The sequence below is a fragment of the Triticum aestivum genome, chromosome 6A (genome assembly GCF_018294505.1).
Source record: "Triticum aestivum cultivar Chinese Spring chromosome 6A, IWGSC CS RefSeq v2.1, whole genome shotgun sequence".
Lineage (NCBI taxonomy): Eukaryota > Viridiplantae > Streptophyta > Magnoliopsida > Poales > Poaceae > Triticum > Triticum aestivum.
In genome coordinates, this window is record NC_057809.1 from 503,792,264 (window position 1) to 503,812,758 (window position 20,495).

The 20,495-nt window shown below is 49.6% G+C and overlaps 2 protein-coding genes across 2 annotated transcripts; one reads left to right on the forward strand and one right to left on the reverse strand.

The window, feature by feature from the left end:
- The first annotated feature begins 249 nt into the window (after window positions 1-249).
- Window positions 250-2,311, forward strand: LOC123130836 (RNA exonuclease 4). The gene is made up of 7 exons (XM_044550637.1): window positions 250-435; window positions 590-741; window positions 865-995; window positions 1,108-1,277; window positions 1,389-1,598; window positions 1,706-1,786; window positions 1,883-2,311. The coding sequence occupies exons 1-7, from the start codon at window positions 401-403 to the stop codon at window positions 2,109-2,111; spliced, it is 1,008 nt and encodes a 335-aa protein (XP_044406572.1). The 5' UTR covers window positions 250-400; the 3' UTR covers window positions 2,112-2,311.
- A 45-nt stretch (window positions 2,312-2,356) lies between these two features.
- LOC123130835 (uncharacterized) lies at window positions 2,357-5,008 on the reverse strand. The gene is made up of 2 exons (XM_044550636.1): window positions 4,199-5,008; window positions 2,357-2,843 (listed from the first exon to the last, which is right to left on the reverse strand). Exons 1-2 carry the CDS (start codon window positions 4,998-5,000, stop codon window positions 2,527-2,529), a joined length of 1,119 nt encoding a protein of 372 aa, XP_044406571.1. The 5' UTR covers window positions 5,001-5,008; the 3' UTR covers window positions 2,357-2,526.
- Window positions 5,009-20,495: the final 15,487 nt, after the last annotated feature.

A 20,495-nucleotide genomic window follows, 5' to 3' on the forward strand; every position in this document is an offset into this window, starting at 1 on the left:
TAAATGCAATGCTACTATGTATCATGCATGACAATAAATAAAGTCATCTATGATACTAGTACATGATACTAGGTAGTATCACACACTAGTACCATATGCATGATTACTACCCATTACAAGCAGCCTAATTATCTCTGCCCCCTTGATTTTTAGGGGTGGACCCCATCCTCCCCTTAGGTCCAATAGTAATCCTCCACATAAGTCTGTTACGTAGGTCTAGCATTGCTCTTATTCCTCAGAATGGAGCAATGACAGTCTAAGGGGCTTTTCTCGTGAAGGTTCCATCTCTGATCTCTCGACAAGGCTGGCCTATAAATAGGCGTTCCCACACCGTTCATCCTCGCCAACCTCGAGATCTGAGAGATCTTGATCGACCTGCACGAAGAATCTGTGGAGCGTGATGGACAGCAGAAGGGAGTCCGCGGAGACCCTGAGGTAACAAGACGTTGAGAAACGCCATTTTTGTTACCCTAGTGACCTGCTAACATACTGCAATAGCCGGTAGCGTTGCGTAGCTTGAAGATAGGCTGCTCCGAGAGATGATGGGTTCTTGCCTGACTGAACCATGTATGTGTGTGCTGTGTACCAGGAACAAGTGCTCGGCGTGCTTCCGGCAGTACAACAAGATGGAGCACCTTGTGGAGCACATGAAGGTGTCGTACCACTCGGTCCACGAGCCCAAGTGCGGCGCCTGCAGGAAGCACTGCCGCTCCTTCGAGTCACTCAGGGAGCACCTCATCGGTAAGCTACCAAACGCAACCACTGCCATACCTCTAGCTGCATGCAAACATCTATAGCTATGGCATCAACAGCAGCTAGTTGAACTGAACGTTGCTCCTTGTGATCTTGATCTTGGCAATGAAGGTCCGCTGCCCAAGGCGGAATGCGCGCGCGTCTTCAGCGCCCGGGGCTGCGGCATCTGCCTCAACATCTTCGACAGCCCCGCCGCCGCCAGATATCACCGCCAAGCCTGCCAGTACTCCCGCGCTGCTCCGGTAATTGATGTTCTCCACTCCGTTCAACCGACACCATCGACCTCTTCTTAACATGGATGCTATAGCTCCCGGCCAACTTTTCACTCACTTCTTTTGTCTTCTTTTTTCTCAGATGCCAAAGGGCGGCGCAGGTGGGCGCGCAGTTGCCATGGCCTGCAAGATGGTCGGAGGAGGGAGCGACGGCTCGGTGGACCTCTGTGCAAGAGTGTGCCTTATTGGAGAAGATGAGAACATCATCTTCCAGACCTATGTAAAACCTACAGCTCCGGTCACAAACTACAGGTAGCACACCTTGGAATCCATTACCAGTCCTGCTTACTAGCCAGGCAATGATCAACTAGATGGATTATTTTCTGAAGTGCAAAAGATCAACCTGACCATTTGGCTCTTCAGGTATGAGGTGATTGGGATAAGGCCCGAGTACTTGAGGGACGCAATGCCACTGAAACTTGTGCAGAGGAGGATCCAGGACATCCTGTGCAACGGGGAGCCGCTGTGGAAGATACGGCCGAGGAGCTATGGAAGGGCAAGGATCCTTGTTGGGCATATCGTGGACCATGACCTCGAGCGCCTAGGTTTGGACTACCCAGCATTCATGATTAGGTACAGATCATTGCTCAGTGAGCTACAGTTTGTTCCTACTATCTCTTCCTCAATTGCCTCAGAAAATATATTATTTTCTTAACAACAATTTATCTATGGACGTGAAGGGACACTGCAAAGTACCCACCGCTGATGAAAACCAGCAAGCTGAGCAATACCCTGAAGTACCTCACACAAGCATATCTTGGGTATGTCACTTTGATAACTGAGCTATAAAACAAACTCTCTGAACCCTTTGGCCATTGCCTAATGCTCAAGGGATTGCCCCTTCTATCCCGTTGTAGGTATGATGTCCATACTGGCATTCAGGATCCATACGAGGACTGCGTCGCGGCGATGAGGCTATATATCAGGATGAGATCACAAGCTCACCCGAGAGACTACGCCTCCGGTTCAGGGGAGGTGCAGAATAACTACCCGGCCTGGAGGCAGAGGGAGATGGAGAGGATGAGCCCAGAAGAACTCCTGGCACTTTCAGGATCAGACTACTACTGCTGGTGCCTGGACCCCTAGACTGATGATGAGCTAAAGAGAACAAGGCAGGGCCGGCCGACTGATGTTGGTTTGGTCGTATTCCATCGGTAGTAATACGTATGTCTAATTATCTTTGGACTTATGTATGGTGGGATTGAGTATAATATTGGTGATCAAAAGTTGTATCAGTCATATTTAAGAGCAATGATATATAGTAAGAGGCTTTCTACTTTGCTTTATGTATCTAGAAAATGACAAACCCAGCTCAATAGCTACACAAGAGAGGCAGATAAACAGGCCTATAACATTATACATATATAATGAAGGTACATTTTATACAGCTTATCAGACTATGTCAGTGTCAACATACATCATACCGCAGAAGATCATACCTGTGCGAACCAGTGATGATCTTGTATGTGCATAACTATAGAAATGCCTTACATTTGTGTCGCTAAACTTTAGGGGCTGTTTTAGCGTCTGCCTGTGTGTCTGCCTGCTTGGGGTCTTTCTTATCCTTTTGACTCCTACTTAGCTTGATGAACTCAAGACACTGTCGAATGATTGTCAGCACGGTGAAATCTGTCCCAAAGTCATTCTTGATGACAGGGGGGTGGAGGAGGTTGGAGCCACTGTTGCTCCAGGTGTAGTTCTCGATGAAGTATACACAATCCGTCCTTGCCCTGAAGGAAACCTCTCTTAGAAGCTCTTCAGCTTGCCTTACTGAACTCACGGACTTCTTAAAAGTCAATGCAATAATCAAATTAAGCCCTGTAAACAGATGTTAAGTAACAATTAGTCTAAGCCTCGCTAACATATGAAATGAATAGTTATGTATGTTGTTTGTAACATCCAGCCTAATTGATAACTTGGATTGTCATCACCCTTAACTCCAAACACATCTAACTAGGACGTATACATATAGGATACTAGAAGGATTGGGTGTGCTTCGCTGCGCCGCTTGTGTTGTTCGGATATCACAAAGATAAAAGTTGGTTTGGCGCGTGGGGAAGATGATTAAGTGTTTTTTTTACAATGCGGTGTTTTAGTGGGCTTTCTTGGTGGTGTGATTCTGTGTTATCCACTAATCGACCAATACTTAGGTGGGTAAGTTTCTTGCCTTGGTGGCTGCATGTACTATATTAGTGCTACAATGTCACATGTTGATGCTTTTTTTAGATGGTGAGAGGGTGCACATGACTGATGTGTTTTTACAGGCTGGTTGTTACCGATTAATTTGAGAAACCGTCGAAAAATAGTGAATCAAATAAAAAATTAAATACCTCAACTGAATGAGAGCTCGTCGAGAAATAGTTGACCAGGTCAAAATCATGAACCAAATCCAAAATTGAACACCTCAATTGAATGGGAGAGCTCCAAAATTAAGGAGCATAGTGAATTAAATACTCCCTCCGTTCCATAATTATTGATGTGCCAGGACACTAATATGGAACGAATGAAGTAGCATATATCAGAGCATCCATGTGATTTATTAGTACAAAGCTTATCATCAAATAGTCAATCTTTTGATCACCAATAAAGGCTGCATCTCAAACCACCATGATTCATACATGCAAATGCAAGCAAAAGTGAGCATTCCAAATCATTGCAAATCCCTGATCTAAGAATATAACACAAGGAAAACAATAATAAGCTATTTAGTATATGTTGTTTGTAACATCCAACCGATTAGAAGGGATCATCACCTACACTTAACTCCATATAAATCTCCTTTTGAGAGCTCCACATAAATCTTACTGAAACGAACGGCACATGACTGGTCTGGCAAGTTTCTTGTATCAGACATATGATGGAAAGTGTTTCCCATAAATCTTACTGAGGAAGTGAGAAGTAGACCATAACATTTAGCAGAGAATCCATGTTGATTCATTTGGCGGTTACAGAAGTGATTCTAGATCACAGCTCTTGTTAATCCGCAAGATATACTCGATTGATCCGTGGATTGAATGGTTGGGCCGCAATTGCAAGCAGGGAATTCCCCATTCGTGCCCTCACGGGCTCAAGGGCCAATATATATAAACAGTACGACAAACCAGTCACGCGAATTCTCTCCGTCTCCAAAAAAATACGCGAAAAGTTCTAGAACCTTCTAGAAACCAACTGACCTTTCGCCCTCGCGGCCGCAGAGATCTCCGGCAGGCGCTTGATGGCGGCATTCCGCTCCTTGGCGGGCGCGTCGCATCGCAGCACCAGCACCACGCACTCCGGGTTCCCGCTGCTGATCGCGTCGTCGATTGCATCCCTCGTCAGCCTCGCGGCGTCAGGGAGCGGCGGCGCATCCAGCAGCTCCACCACCGCCTCCTCCGCCCCCATTTCCCCGTCCGCGCCGGAGACCACCGCCTTCACCTTCAGCCGCTTCCTCGTGCTGTCGGACCCGCCGCCCGGCGGCGACGCCTCCGCGCGCAGCAGCAGCGGGCCCACCTCGCCGGCGAGCGCGCGGCACGCCGTGTTCACGAGCGAGCTCTTCCCGTGGGCCCGGAACCCCGTGATCAGGATGGACGGCGGCGGCGCGTCCTCGTCCCCCTGCTCGTCGCCGCCGCCGTCGGCGCTGTCGCCGTCCTCGTTGCTGGAGACGAGGGCGGCGACGGCCTCGCGGATGTCCCGGCGGAGGGAGGAGACCGCGTCATCCCGCAGCAGGCGCGCCGCCGCGACGATCGCCAATGCGCCGGCGGCCGCCGCGGCGGCGATCTTCAGGAGGAGGGGCAGCTGCCGTGACGCGGGCATTCGGGAGGGGGAGGCGGCGGCGGGGCGCCTCTTCGTGGAAAGAGATTTTGCGAGCGGCTGTATCGGGAAGGGCGCATCGGGTGTTACGACGGTTTGTGATAGATTCGGTATTCCGTAAACGGCACAAGGCGTGGTTTTGGGGGAAGGTTTGGGAGAATAAAGCTCTATCTTCCGATGAAGCATTCGACCTGCAAGACGAGCACGACTAGAATATGGGCACGAGCTGCTGTCCTCTCTTTCTTTGCCTATATGGGATTTCACGAGGGTCATGTCTGATTTGTCCCAAATTGTGAGACATGGTTTACCTTCCAAGAGTGCTTTCGTGAGTCTCTTCCCTCTTCCTCCCTCCCCCAATCCATCCATCTTTTCTTTTTCGAAAGATGTTTTTATAAAAGTTCATCAACAGTGCAAAGCATCTCAAACATAATAAAAATCACATCAAAGTTTTGAGACCATCAGATGACCATTACCGCTCTCAGAATACGCCGATGTCGCCGCTCTCCTACCGCATGACAGTCAGAAAGTCTTCGTGCACGTGCCACTAAGGACAGTGTCCTGGAGCCGCAATCGTCGTCGTTGAACCCTTTACTAAATTTTAACCACCTAACACCAAATCTCAGCACATGACAAGAAAGCCTAATCTCACCTTCCCAAGGAGATGACAGGAATCTACACCGGAGCTCGGTCGACTACGTCCAAATGGACAAACTCGGGGAGAATTGAAGCCCAGAAGACAAACTCGAAGAAGAAGCGAAGCCATCCGCCTACGCGCTGATGCGAGAACTGAAAAACTCTAACCTAAACTACTAACCAGAATGGAGGCACTAGGATTCTCCTCCCCGCCACTCGCCGTCGAGCGGCAAGAAGAGAGGAGGCGAATCCACAGGCTCTCTAGTGAAATCTAAGGAAAAGTTTGCCTTAGCCGTCTAAGAATAGGGAAGAAAACGAGAGGAAATCTATACGACACAACATATACACTAGTAGAAAACAGGGCTTTGGTCTAGGCCTGGCCAGCCCATTTGTCCCGGTTTAGTCACGAACCGGGACCCATGGGGGCATCCGTCCCGGTTCGTAAGCCCAGGGGGCCGGCTGGGCCTCGTTGGGCATTGGTCCCGGTTCATGTGTCCCCTTTGGTCCAGGTTCCAGACATGAACCGGGACCAATGGGCCTCGCTCCTGGCCCACATCCCATTGGTCCCGGTTCGTGGCTGGAATCAGGACCAAAGGGGCCTTTGGTCCCGGTTCCAGCCACGAACCGGGACCAATGAGGTGCCTATATATACCCCCCTCGCCCGCGAGTAGAGCACTCCACTGCTCCGTTTTTTCTGGCCGGTGAGGGGAGGGTTTTGTGGTGCTCTAGCTCACCTCCTATACACATGAGGTGTTCGATGAAATGCCCGAGCCACACTACTTAAGCTTTCTCCTCTCCAAGCTCGACCTCCAGGCTTCATTTTTCTTAAGATTTGTCTAGGTTTAGCGGTTCGTCATGTCCCGTCCCCGTCTTCACCGCCGTCAATCACTCGCGTCGATCTCGTCGCCGGCACCACCGTGGTGAGCCTATTGTTCTTATCTTCTTTCTAAAAGAAAAACATTCTTACTTGTATGATTTAGATCAATTGTTACCTTGGTTGTGATTATGATCGCATTTTCTTACTTTTATTATTGTTTGTTATTATATACTGCGATGGTTTTGGTATCCGTCTCCGTCGGCCCTCGTCCTGTATATGATTCAGATGTGGTATATATTATCTTTTATAACTATTTGGTTCATTTATTGTTTATGACAATTATGCCGACCAACGTGACATATTTTTTTTTTATTTAGGAGGTACGTGAACCGGAAATTCCAACCAACCCTATTGTCGAGAGGTTAAATTTAGTTGAAGAAGAAAACAATTACTTGAGGGAAAAAATTAAAAAAATCGAGAAGGAGAAGATGATATTGGAGTTGCATGTTGCGGATGTTGTCGATGATCACAAGATCAAGATGGATGCAATGCGCTTGAAGATTAGAAAGATTAGAAAATATGTCATTCATACCGAGGCTTGGTATCATTATGCCGTTGGATCAATTGTTACCTTGGTTGCGATTATGATCGCATTTGTTGTTGCATTGAAATGTTTTACATAGTTTCAATGTATGGTTTAATTAGATGCTCTGGAGAGCTATATGTTGTTCAATTAGAACTATGTATGTACTTTGGTTTTAATGTGATGATGAACTTCTATTAATTTGGCCACTTATCTATTCATGATGTTTTGTAATGGGTTTTGACACACTTAATTATATATAATGCACGCAGATGAACCGGCAATGGACGTACGGTGATAGACACACCTCCGAGTACATTAAGGGCGTGCATAATTTTCTCGAAGTGGCTGAGGCAAACAAGCAGAATGGTTTTATGTGTTGTCCATGCCCTATATGTGGGAATACAAAGTCTTACTCTGACCGAAAAATCCTTCACAGCCACCAGCTTTATAAAGGTTTCATGCCACACTATAATGTTTGGACCAAGCACGGAGAAATAGGGGTTATGATGGAAGACAACAAAGAAGAAGAGGATGATGACAACTATGTGCCCCCTGAATACGGTGATGCTGCAACGGGGGAAGCTTAAGATCAAGAGGAACAAGACAATGTGCCCGGTGATGATCTCCTCCGGGCCATTGTTGATGCAAAGAGACAGTGCGAAAGTGAAAAGGAGAATGAGGGAGTCCTAGACTAGGGGGTCTCCGGATAGCCGGACTATATCCTTTGGCCGGACTGTTGGACTATGAAGATACAAGATTGAAGACTTCGTCCCGTGTCCGGATGAGACTCTACTTGGCGCGGAAGGCAAGCTAGGCAATACGGATATGTATATCTCCTCCCTTGTAACCGACCTTGTGTAACCCTAGCCCCCTCCGGTGTCTATATAAACCGGAGGGTTTTAGTCCGTAGGACAACATACAATCATACCATAGGCTAGCTTCTAGGGTTTAGCCTCTCCGATCTCGTGGTAGATCTACTCTTGTACTACCCATATCATCAATATTAATCAAGCAGGACGTAGGGTTTTACCTCCATCGAGAGGGCCCGAACCTGGGTAAAACTTCGTGTCCCTTGCCTCCTGTTACCATCCAGCCTAGACGCACAGTTCGGGACCCCCTACCCGAGATCCGCCGGTTTTTACACCGACATTGGTGCTTTCATTGAGAGTTCCACTGTGTCGTCACCATAAGGCTCGATGGCTCCTTCGATGATGCGGTCCAGGGTGATGTTTTCCTCCCCGGTCAGATCCTTGTATTCGGCGACTCCGCACTGCGGGCCAATTCGCTTGGCCATCTGGAGCAGATCGAGAGCTACGCCCCTGGCCATCAGGTCAGATTCGGAAACTTGAACTACACTGCGGACATCCGCGAAGACTTGATCTTCGACGGATTCGAGCTTGTGTCAGGTGCGCCGCACAATCACGACGAGCATGACATAACTCTATCATCGGACAGTGTTCGGAAGATCGCATCTGCAACTACTCCGCCGTTAATCCAGAGCAAATCGCGCCATCCGAGAGCAGAGGGATAGACCCCGCCACAAAGGCCGCGCTCTCAGCGGCGATAGAGCCGGATGCTGACTTTACCCCTTACGAGAGCCGTGCCACCGAACCATTGGATTCATCTCCGGCCACGGACTCTGAGCCGCTTACATCCGTGCCCGTCGAACCCGACTGGGCGCTGATCATGGAGTTAACCTCCGCAAATATCTTTCAGTACTCGTCCTTCAGCGATCTGCTAAATACATTAAGGTCTCTCTCCCTGTCAGGAGAACCTTGGCTGAACTATGTCCGGCTAGAATGGGATGCGGACGACGAAGAAATTTGCTGCCCACCCACCACCCACTTGGTAGCCACTGTCGACGACTTAACCGACATGCTCAACTTCGACTCCGAAGACATCGACGATATGGACGATGATGCAGGAGACGAACAGGAACCACCGCCCACAGGGCGCCGGACAACCACTACATTACATGGCATATACATGGTGGATACACCCAAAGAGGGCAATGTCGAAGAGACAACGGAGGATGCCCCCTCCAAGCAACCCAAGCGTCGACGTCAGCGGCCCCGCTCTAAGTCCCGCCATAGCAGTAACAGCACAAGAGGAAACAATAGTCCAGTCGATTCTAGAAGAAACGACGACTGCACCACCCCGGTGGCAGAGCACGATCAAGATGCAAACGACGAACATAGTACAGATCCGGCGTTCGAACACGGGATGCCAAGGATAAACCTCATCAAACCCCGTCTGGGGAGGAAAACAGTCCGGACGAAGCGAGGAGCCTGAAGAAAAAGAAGCAAAGGCTTAAGGCCGCACAAGATACGCTCAACAGTAGGTGGAACAAAGTGCTCGACAAGGAAACAAAGTATGGTGGAAGTTACCACACAAATAGCTATCCAAAGCGCAAGCTATTACCGGAATTCGATGATGAGGCCTTAGAGCCCACACAGCCGAACAATGATACGGCCAACCGGCCGGATCCACCACCTTGTGAACGCGATAGAGCGGCTAACAAAGTCGCGCATAAGTCAACACATGATCTACGTGAGAACTTGTGCCAAAAATCCGGCGCGACCAGATCCATCTATGGATCTAGGAAGCGCGCTCCGGTACAAAACCAAAACCGAATACTACAACCGTCCGAACACCATGGCACATCCCAATACAGGGGTGCCGCACACCCCTTATGTTTCACTGATGAGGTGCCGGATGACGGATTCCCAGAAGGATTCAAACTGGTGAACATAGAGGCGTACGACGGGACCACAGACCCTGGAGTCTGGATCGAGGACTTTATCCTCCATATTCATATGGCTCGTGGAGACGATCTCCATGCTATTAAATACTTGCCCCTCAAGCTTAAAGGGCCAGCTCGGCACTGGCTGAAAAGCCTCCCCGAAAACTCAATTGGAAGTTGGGAGGAGCTCGAGGACGCTTTTCGGGCTAATTTTCAAGGGACTTATGTCCGACCTCCGTATGCAAACGATTTAAGTCATATAATCCAACAGTCCGGAGAGTCCGCCCGAAAGCTTTGGAACAAGTTCCTCACCAAGGAGAACCAAATCATCGACTGTCCGGACGCCGAAGCCTTAGCAGCTTTTAAACACAGCGTCCGAGACAAATGGCTCGCCAGACACCTCGGCCAAGAAAAACCGAGAATAATGGTAGCCCTAACAAGCCTCATGACCCGCTTTTGTGCGGGCGAGGACAACTGGTTGGCCCGTAGCAGCACCAGTGACCCAAGCACATCCGAAGTCAGGGATGACAATGGTAAACCACGACGCAACAAAAACAAGCATCGAAATAAAGAAGGTAGCCCAGATAACATGGCGGTAAACGCCGGATTCAGGGGTTCTCGACCAGGTCAGCGGAAAAAGCCTTTCAAAGGCAGCAAAGAAGGACAATCTGGCCTAAACAAAATTCTTGCAAGCTCTATCAGATTCACGGCACCCCCGACAAACCTACAAATCATACCCACAGAGAATGTTGGGTCTTCAAGCAAGCGGGTAAGCTAAATGCCGAACACAAAGGGGAAGAGACACCAAGCGAAGACGAGGATGAACCTCACCAGCAAAGCACCGGAGGACAGAAAAAGTTCCCACCAGAAGTTAAAACGGTAAACGTGATCCATGTGACGAAGAGGAGAAGCAAGCATGCACTCCGAGACACACGCGCGATAGAGCCCGTCACCCCTAGGTTCAACCCCTGGTTGGCCTGCCCGATCACTTTTGATCGTAGGGATCACGCGACAAATATCCGACATGAAGGACTGGCGGCCTTGGTGTTAGACCCAATAATAAATGGATACCATTTCACACGAGTCCTCATGGACGGCGGCAGTGATCTAAATCTGATATATCAGGACACAGTCCGCAAAATGGGGATAGATCCGACACAAATAAGCCACAGTAATACTACCTTCAAGGGAGTAATACCAGGCCAAGAGGCCCGATGTACGGGCTCTCTACTACTAGAGGTGGTATTCGGTTCTCCCGATAACTTCCGAAGCGAAAGGTTAACTTTCCACGTCGCTCCATTCCGAAGTGGTTATCAAGCACTACTCGGAAGAACGGCTTTCGCTCATTTTAACGCAATACCGCATTATGCTTAACTCAAGCTCAAGATGCCCAGTCCACGTGGCATCATCACAGTTAGCGGAAATACCGAACATTTTTTACGTACGGAAGATGATACGGCGGCTCTAACAGCCGCGAACTAGACGACCTCACCAACCAGAAAAAATGGCAGGTCGTCAAGACCATGGACATGGTTAGACGAGTCCGGCGTTCCATTACATATACATGAGATCGGTTTGATGATCAAACCCTCCTACACGATACCAGGGGCTTCCCACGAGTAATCAGGGCCAGCCCGGCTCAACTTGACTTCTCTTGAATTTGGATAGTTCATTGATAATAACCAATTCTTCTTTTTTTTGGCACGACAACTTTCACCTAAGTTCTTACCTTTTATAGATGACAATCGTGCTACACCCGTCCAGGACATGGCACAATGGAGACACAGGCGCAGACGTGCAACAGGGATCCGCCCAAAGGTTTCTTTTTAGATTAAGACCCTGCGTAAACCTTTTTACTGTATCTTGTTGCTCACATCCTCCGGATACTTCACACAACCGAGAAGGATGCTGACGTTATTGGCATGTGGCCACGTCAGGATATTGCACGTACCTGGCACATGGGGTTTATTATTAAGGGCATTGCTCAGCCCGGTATATATGATAAAGACCGAACACCTTAGGGAGTGTTCGGCGTCGCGAGTTTGGCCCTATATGCATCAGCTCCGAATCATGTCTTTGGTCAAATGTTGGGTTTGCCCGGCTCCCACGTTTTGGTACCTTACGTTCCGTTATATCGGCTAAGGTAGCACTGGGAGAACTACTGTGATTGTGCCCTGGTTCATGCGGATGAGCACCTCAGTAGAGAAAGCCGAAAACTGACTGTCATGATATAGCGAGAGACTGGTCAACCACGCGATGACTCAGCGGAATCTTCAGGATTCCTCCATATTAAAAAAGGGCCGTTTTCCGATCACGTACGTACGCGCCCCGTATTCGGACAAGCGCAGAAGTACCAGGGGCTATATAGTAGCCCCACCGTCAAACTCCTATGGCTAAGTGAAAGTGTTAAAGCAATATAGTCTAATTGCCTCGTTCGCTGCGCTACCACCTCCTTAATGGACCAAGACGTTGGATCAAGTGTGGATATGCGCTTTCTGCGAACACCCCCGCATTATATGCGTGGGGGCGGAAGCCGACGACTGCAAACTTTCAGGTTATATACATGTATACATAAACAGCCGCACAGGAGGCATCATAGTACTTTCGGGCAAAAGTATAAATACAACCTTGATAATTCAATAAAACATTGTTTTTACAATGGGAATACATGTCACTAGAACATAATATTCTTCGAGCACTGAGCCTCTGTCGAACGAGCGCCTTCAAAAACTTCTTCAAAGTAGTGCTCGGTGCTACGTCTTGAGCTTGCGTTGGTTTTCCCCGAAAAGGAAGGGATGATGCAGCAGAGTAGCGTAAGTATTTCCCTCAGTTTTTGAGAACCAAGGCATCAATCCAGTAGGAGGCCACACTCAAGTCCCTCATACCCGCACAAAGCGATAGCTACTCGCAACCAACGCGATTAGGGGTTGTCAAACCCTTCACGGTCTCTTACGAGAGTGAGATCTGATAGATATAATATTTTTGGTATAAAGATGCAAAGTAAAAAGTAAAAGCAAAGTAAAAAGCAAAGCAAGATTAAAGTGATGGAGATTGATATGATGAGAATAGACCCGGGGGCCATAGGTTTCACTAGTGGCTTCTCTCGAGAGCATAAGTATTCTACGGTGGGTGAACAAATTACTGTTGAGCAATTGACAGAATTGAGCATAGTTATGAGAATATCTAGGCATGATCATGTATATAGGCATCATGTCCGTGACAAGTAGATCGAAACGATTCTGCATCTACTACTATTACTCCACTCATCGACCGCTATCCAGCATGCATCTAGAGTATTAAGTTAAAAACAGAGTAACGCCTTAAGTAAGATGACATGATGTAGAGAGATAAATTCATGCAATATGAAATAAACCCCATCTTGTTATCCTTGATGGCAACGATACAATACGTGCCTTGCTGCCCCTTCTGTCACTGGGTAAGGACATTGCAAGATCGAACCCAAAGCTAAGCACTTTTCCCATGGCAAGAACTACCAATCTAGTTGTCCAAACCAAACGGATAATTTGAAGAGACTTGCAAAGATAACCAATCATACATAAAAGAATTCAGAGAAGATTCAAATATTATTCATAGACAGACTTGATCATAAACCCACAATTCATCGGTCTCAACAAACACACCGCAAAAAGAAGATTACATCGAATAGATCTCCACAAGAGAGGGGGAGAACTTTGTATTGAGATTCAAAGAGAGAGAAGAAGCCATCTAGCTACTAACTATGGACCCGAAGGTCTGAGGTAAACTACTCACACTTCATCGAAGAGGCTATGATGATGTAGAAGCCCTCCGTGATGACGGCCCTCTTCTGGCGGAGCTCCGAAACAGGCCCCAAGATGGGATCTCATGGATATAGAAAGTTGCGGCGGTGGAATTAGGTTTTTGGCTCCTGTTCTGATCGTTTGGGGGTACGTGTGTATATATAGGAGGAAGAAGTACGCCGGAGGAGCAATGAGGGGCCCACGAGGCAGGGGGTGCGCCCTAGGGAGGGGGGCGCCCCCACCCTCGTGACCGCCTCTTTTGTTCCTTGGAGCAGGGTCCAAGTCTCCTGGATCACGTTCAGTGAGAAAATCACGTTCCCGAAGATTCTATTCCGTTTGGACTCCGTTTGATATTCCGTTTCTTCGAAACACTGAAATAGGAAAAAAACAGCAATTCTGGGCTAGGCCTCCGGTTAATAGGTTAGTCCCAAAAATAATATAGAAGTGGAAAATAAAGCCCAATATAGTCCAAAACAGTAGATAATATAGCATGGAGCAATAAAAAATTATAGATACGTTGGAGACGTATCACTCGGCAGCCACTCGGCCTACGGCCGAACCCTGTGTCGCAACAGTGGTGGCCTCCATCTCCGCCCATTATGTCTTGACACGGGCAAAGGCCATCCGCGCACCCTCTATGCACGCCGATCTCTTTACCGCATCGATGCGTGGCACAACACCAATGAATTGTTGCACTAAACTAAAGTAGCTATTCGGCTTAGGCCCTCCCGGCCACAGGTGATCCACAACAGACCTCATGGCAAGTCCGGGCAACCTATGGAGCTCGGCCCACTCGTCCATTCGCTCATTCAACAACAGTGGACGGACTTGAGCGTGAAACTGTGACCAGAATAGCTTTTCCACTTCGGGACCTTTCTGATCCTTGAAGTACTTGGCCGCATCAGGAGCACTTGCAACCAAATCCACATAGGCGTTCGCAGAACTCCATAGCCGTTCCAGAGGAGCATACTTTGGATCTCCGAACTTAGTCCGGAATAAGAAGGGCTTCCCAGACACGATATCTGCAGCTTGATTCAGCTCCTCCTTCGTCGCTCTAATTTTGGAGCGGGCTTCCTTGGCAGCCACCAGGGCCTTCTCCAGGTCCGTCGCCTTCGCCTGGTTTGCTTCTTCAAGAAGTTGGTAACGGTCAGTGGCATCTTTTCACCCTATAGCCATTTTGGCTATTCTTTCCTTGCTCTTGCAATGCACGGCCTGTTCGGCCCTTAACTCTTCGGCCGCCTTTAGAGCGGCCGCATTGCTACTCCTTGCTTGCTCCTTGGCTCGGGCAAGCTCCGCCCGAAGGGTCTCCACGGTGGCAGCTCCATCTGCAGTCACAACATATTAAAGATACTGGCATCATGCTCCTCTTATTATGTGACGATCACCAGAGAAATCACTCACCCCGTGCCTCATCAAGCCGCTGGTTGACAAGCACGATATCGGCATCGACCGCATCAAGTTGCCGCTTTAGGTCGGTAAAACCATCAGTTCGGCTAGCCACCATAGCCTAAGTCACCTGCACATAAAGGCAGTCGGGTTATTACCTGGGAATATGATCCTCGGGTTGCCGCCGTTCTTGACGACAACCAGAGTCTCAGGGGCTGCTATCTGTATAGGGCATACCTAACGTGTGCGGTACTATAAAAAACATACACTATTTCATGTACCTCAAAGCCCTTCAGCAGACTCATAAAGGCTTCGTGCAAACCGCTTTCAGCGGATGAAATCCTTTCAATTACCGTACCCATTAGCGTACGATGCGCTTCCGAGACGGCCGCTTGCCTAGAAGATCCTTCAGCACGTCCGACCGCATACTGTACGGTTCCGGACCTTTGCTGCCGCTCTCCTTAGGAACCGGATACTGGGGATTCCGGGTAGCCAAAGGGTTATCCTCTGGCCTTGGCGGATCCGGAGATACCCTCTGTGACGACACTTCAAGGTCGCCCGCCTCATGAGGCGGGGTGTCAGGGGGAGGTGTTTCGCTCTCCATCATCTCCGGAAGGAGATCCCCCGAAGACGAACTCTGTCGAGAAGGGCTACGATCCGGACTACAATTTATAAGTATCGGTTATTGTGTTCGGAAGTAAGGTAGGATGTTTTCACTGTTAAGTACTTTTCGATTACTTACAGCTCGGTAGAGGGCTGATCCCCGCGTGGACATTGTGTGGCAAGAATACCCTCCGAGGTAGGACCCTCTGACAAAGATTTCTTCTCCCGTTTGGAAACCTTAGTTTCCGGATCTTCAGGGGTAGTCCTCTTCCTTCCCCGGGGAGAGAGAATGTCAGATTCTTCCCCTAGTTATCCTCCCTCGCGGAGGCGCTCATTCCCTCAGTTGGAATGAGTAGCGAGTGAGGCCCGCTTTCGCCCTCTCTATTCCCCCTTCATCTTCCTTTGAGGGCACTGGATAAGGCGCCGGCTCGAGCATCTTGTCCAGCACCGGATTGTCCAAGCCCTCAGGAAGGGGGGCCGAACACCTGATCATCTTTGCCTTTGTTATCCAGTCCTGGTCAAAGAGCGACTCTTCAGAATGATGTCATGATAAATAAAAAGACAGCGGGTTCGGCCATGAGATGACTTACTTGGGCAGCAGGGCGGTTGCAGCTCAAACCCACGTCCTCGGTGGTGCCCGGACACTCTATTTGGGGTCCGAAGAACGATTTGTACATCTCTTCGAGCATCATGCCAAGGAAATGCTGAATAGCTCGCAGTCCTTCCGGGTTGAATTCCCACATACGGAGGGGCCGGCGTTTGCAAGGCTGGACTCGACGAACTAGCATAACTTGCATTACCATAACCAGACTGAAATTTCTCTCGAAGAGATCTCGGATACGGCTCTATAGTATTGGCACATCCTTTGCTGGACCCCAGCTCAGCCCCCTGCTAATCCATGACATCAGTTGCGATGGGGGGACCAAGCGAAAGGTGGGCGAGGGAGTCCTGGATTAGGGGGTCTCCGGACAGCCGAACTATATCCTTTGGCCGGACTGTTGGACTATGAAGATACAAGATTGAAGACTTCGTCCCGTGTCCGGATGGGACTCTACTTGGCGTGGAAGGCATGCTAGGCGATACGGATATGTATATCTCCTCCTTTGTAACCGACCTTGTGTAACCCTAACCCTTTTTGGTGTCTATATAAACCGGAGGGTTTTAGTCCGTAGGATAACATACAATCATACCATAGGCTAGCCTCTAGGGTTTAGCCTCTCTAATATCGTGGTAGATCCACTCTTGTACAACCCATATCATCAATATTAATCAAGCAGGACGTAGGGTTTTACCTGGGTAAAACATCGTGTCCCCTGCCTCCTGTTACCATCCGCCCTAGACGCACAGTTCGGGACCCCCTACCCGAGATTCGCCGGTTTTGACACCGACATTGGTGCTTTCATTGAGAGTTCCTCTGTGTCATCGCCGTTAGGCTTGATGGCTCCTACAATCATCGATAGCGATGCAGTCCAGGGTGAGACTTTTCTCCCCGGACAGATCTTTGTGTTCGGCGGCTTCGCACTGCGGGCCAACTCGCTTGGCCATCTGGAGCAGATCAAAAGTTACGCCCCTGGCCACCAAGTCAGATTTGGAAGATTAAACTACACGTCCGATGTCCACGGAGACTTGATCTTCGATGGATTCGAGCCTCTGCCTTGTGCGCCAGGCAGTCACGATGAGTACGATTTAGCTCTACCATCAGACAGTGTTCAAGAGATCGCACCGGCAACCGCTCCGACCCTTAATTCGGAGCCAGTTGCGCCTCCCATGGACGGGTGGATAGACCCCGCCACAGAGGCCACATCCCCAACGGCGATCGAGCCGAATATCGATCTTACCCTTCACGAGAGCCGTGTTGTTAAACTGCCAGATACTTCTCCGGCCACGGACTCCGAACCGCCTGCGCCCGTTCCTATCGAATCCGGTTGGGCGCCGATCATGGAGTTTACCTCCGCGGATATCTTTCAGCACTCGCCCTTCGGCGACATACTGAATTCATTAAAGTCTCTCTCCTTATCAGGAAAGTCCTGGCCGAAATATGTCCGGCAGGATTGGGATGCGAATGACAAAGAAATTCGCCGCCCACCCACCACCCACTTAGTAGCCACTATTGATGACTTAACCGACATGCTCGACTCCGACTCCAAAGACATCCACAATATGGACGACGATGCAGGAGACGAACAGGAACCGCTGCCCACAGGGCACTGGACGCCCATTTCATCACATGACGTATACATGGTGGAAACACCAAAAGAAGACGACGACGAGGAACGGAAGGACGCAACGAAGGGTTGTCCCCTCGAGAAGTAGTCAAAGCGGCGGCGTAAGCGCCGCTCCAAATCCCGCCTCGGCAGAAATAACGATCATATAGACCTAGCGTTAGAGCAGGGTGAACCATCCCCGGACCACGGCAACATGGAGAATCAAATCGAACAACCCAACTCTGTCAAAGATAATAGTCCGGATGACACCACACCGGACAGACACCCGGAGCAACAGAATGCCCATCAAAGGCTCATTGCCACCATGAAGAGTCTAAAAAGTAGAAGCAAAGGCTCAAGGCTGCGCAAGACACACTCAGAATTAGATGGAGTAAAGTGCTCAACACAGCAGCAAAGTACGGCGGTAATCACCCCACCAAGAGATACCCGAAGCGGAAGTTGCTACCTGAATTCGATGAGGAGGCCTTAGATCCCCCGCAACCAAAAATTAAAATGGCCATCTGGCCAGATAGACGACCTCACGGCCAACATAGAGCGGCAAACAACGCCACACATAAGCCAATACACGATCCGCGCGAGGGCTCGCATCAAAAGGACGGCGCAACCAGATCCATCTATGGACCACGCAAGTGCGCTCCAGCATACGATGCAACACAACAAACATCCAAACAACGCGGTACACCCAGATAGAGGGGTGCCGCACACCCCCTATGTTTCACTGATGAGTTGCTGGACCATGAATTTCCAGAGGGATTCAAACCCGTAAACATAGAGGCATACGACGGAACAACAGACCCTGGGGTCTGGATTGAGGACTATATCCTCCATATCCATATGGCTCGAGGAGATGATCTCCACGCCATTAAGTATTTACCCCTCAAACTCAAAGGGCCAGCTCGGCACTAGCTTAAAAGCCTCCCCGAAAGCTCCATTGGAAGCTGGGAAGAGCTCGAAGACGCTTTTCAGGCAAATTTTCAAGGGACGTATGTCCGGCCTCCGGACGCGGACGATTTGAGTCATATAACTCAACAACCCAGAGAGTCAGCCCGAAAGCTTTGGAACAAGTTTCTTACTAAAAAGAACCAAATAGTCGACTGTCCGGAAGCCGAAGCCTTGGCAGCTTTTAAGCATAGCGTCCGCGACGAATGGCTTGCCAGACACCTCGGCCAAGAAAAGCCGAGAACAATGGCAGCATTAACAAGCCTCATGACCCGCTTTTGCGCGAGTGAGGACAACTGGCTAGCCAGATGCAGCACCAGCGACCCAAGTACATCCGAAGTTAGAGATGGAAATGGGAAATCACAACGCAGGAAAAATAATACGCGCCAGAATAAAGAAGACAGCCCGAAGAGCATGGCAGTAAACGCCAGATTCAGAAGCTGTCGGCCAGGGCAGCAAAAGCCGCCCTCTAAGGCAGCAGAGACGAACTGTCCAGCTTAAACAAAATTCTGGACCAAATATGTCAGATCCATAGCACCCCTGGTAAACCCGCTAATCATACCCATAGAGAATGTTGGGTCTTCAAGCAGTCCGGCAAGCTCAACGCCGTACACAAGGGGGAGGATACACCAAGCGAAGACGAGGATGAGCCTCTCAAGCAAGACACTGGGGAACAAAAGAAATTTCCACCAGAAGTCAAAACAGTAAACGTGTTACACATGATCAAGGGGAGAAACAAAGCGGCACTCCCAGAGAAACATGCCCAAGGGCCTATCACCGCGGAGTCCTGCCACTGGTCGTCTCAACCGATCACTTTCAACCATCGGGATTACTCAGCAAGTATCCGGCGTGCAGGATGGGCTACCTTGGTATTAGACTGTCACACCCTAGCTAGTCATGCATCAGAGTGTGTGCATCATGTTTAAAATTCCATTTAATTTGAAATGGGGATTTGTGAAACCCTAAGAATCATTTTTGAAAATGACCCAAATAAAAATTTCTCCAAAAGGGTCCAAGAAAATGCTCATGTTGCTCTCTGAAAATATTGGACAGAGATAAAAATCAAATCAATATTTTTAAGAGCTCATAGGTATTTATTTTGGGCATTTGGATTTAATGCATAAATATTTACTTTGGAAATATATTAGTTATATATATTAATATATGTCCAAATATTATGCCAATTATAAAGGAGCTCTGGAATAATATATCTAGCTCCTGCAAAAATTGGCATAAGGTAAATAAATGATTTAATATTTTATTTAAATCAAAACAAATGTCAGAAATTAGAAAACAGAAATAAATAAAAGGGAGGACCTTACCTGGGCCTTTTACCTGGCGCCTCTGGCCCAGCCAGCTGGCCGGCCCAGCCCACCTCCTCCTCTGTCGTCTTCGTCCTCGACAGAGGGAGGGGAGTGTGCCCGGCACGCGCGCGCGCCACCGCGCCACGCCACCTCCCTCCCTGCCTGCCTGCCCCTCCCCTCCTCGTCTGGATGGCCTGGAACGACGCCACGCCCTCCCCCGTTCTCTCTCACTATCCCTCGGTTCTTCCCCTCCTCTCCCTCGCTCTCTCTCTCACGGCCGAACACCACCATCGCCACCGTTCGCCATAGCAGCCGTCACCGGCCACCCCTCGCCCCTCCGCTGAGCTCAGGAGCTCCGCCGCGACCCCCTCTTCCTCCCCACCAAGCCAAGCCCCTCGGGAAGCTCTGCATCGCCTCCACGCCATCGTCTTCCTCCTCGGGCTCCGACCACCATCGCCGTCGATTCGCCGTCTCCAGCGCGTCCCCGAGCCCGCTTCGACGCCCACTGCAACCGCGGTGAGCTCCGCCACCGTTTCCCCCTCTTTTCCCCCTCGTTCCCGCACCGTAACCCCGTTTCCCACCACGGCCGAACCTCCGCCGTCGCCGAGCTCGCCGTCGACGCAGCTCCGGTGACCATTTGGTCACCCCGGCGAGTCCAACAAGTCC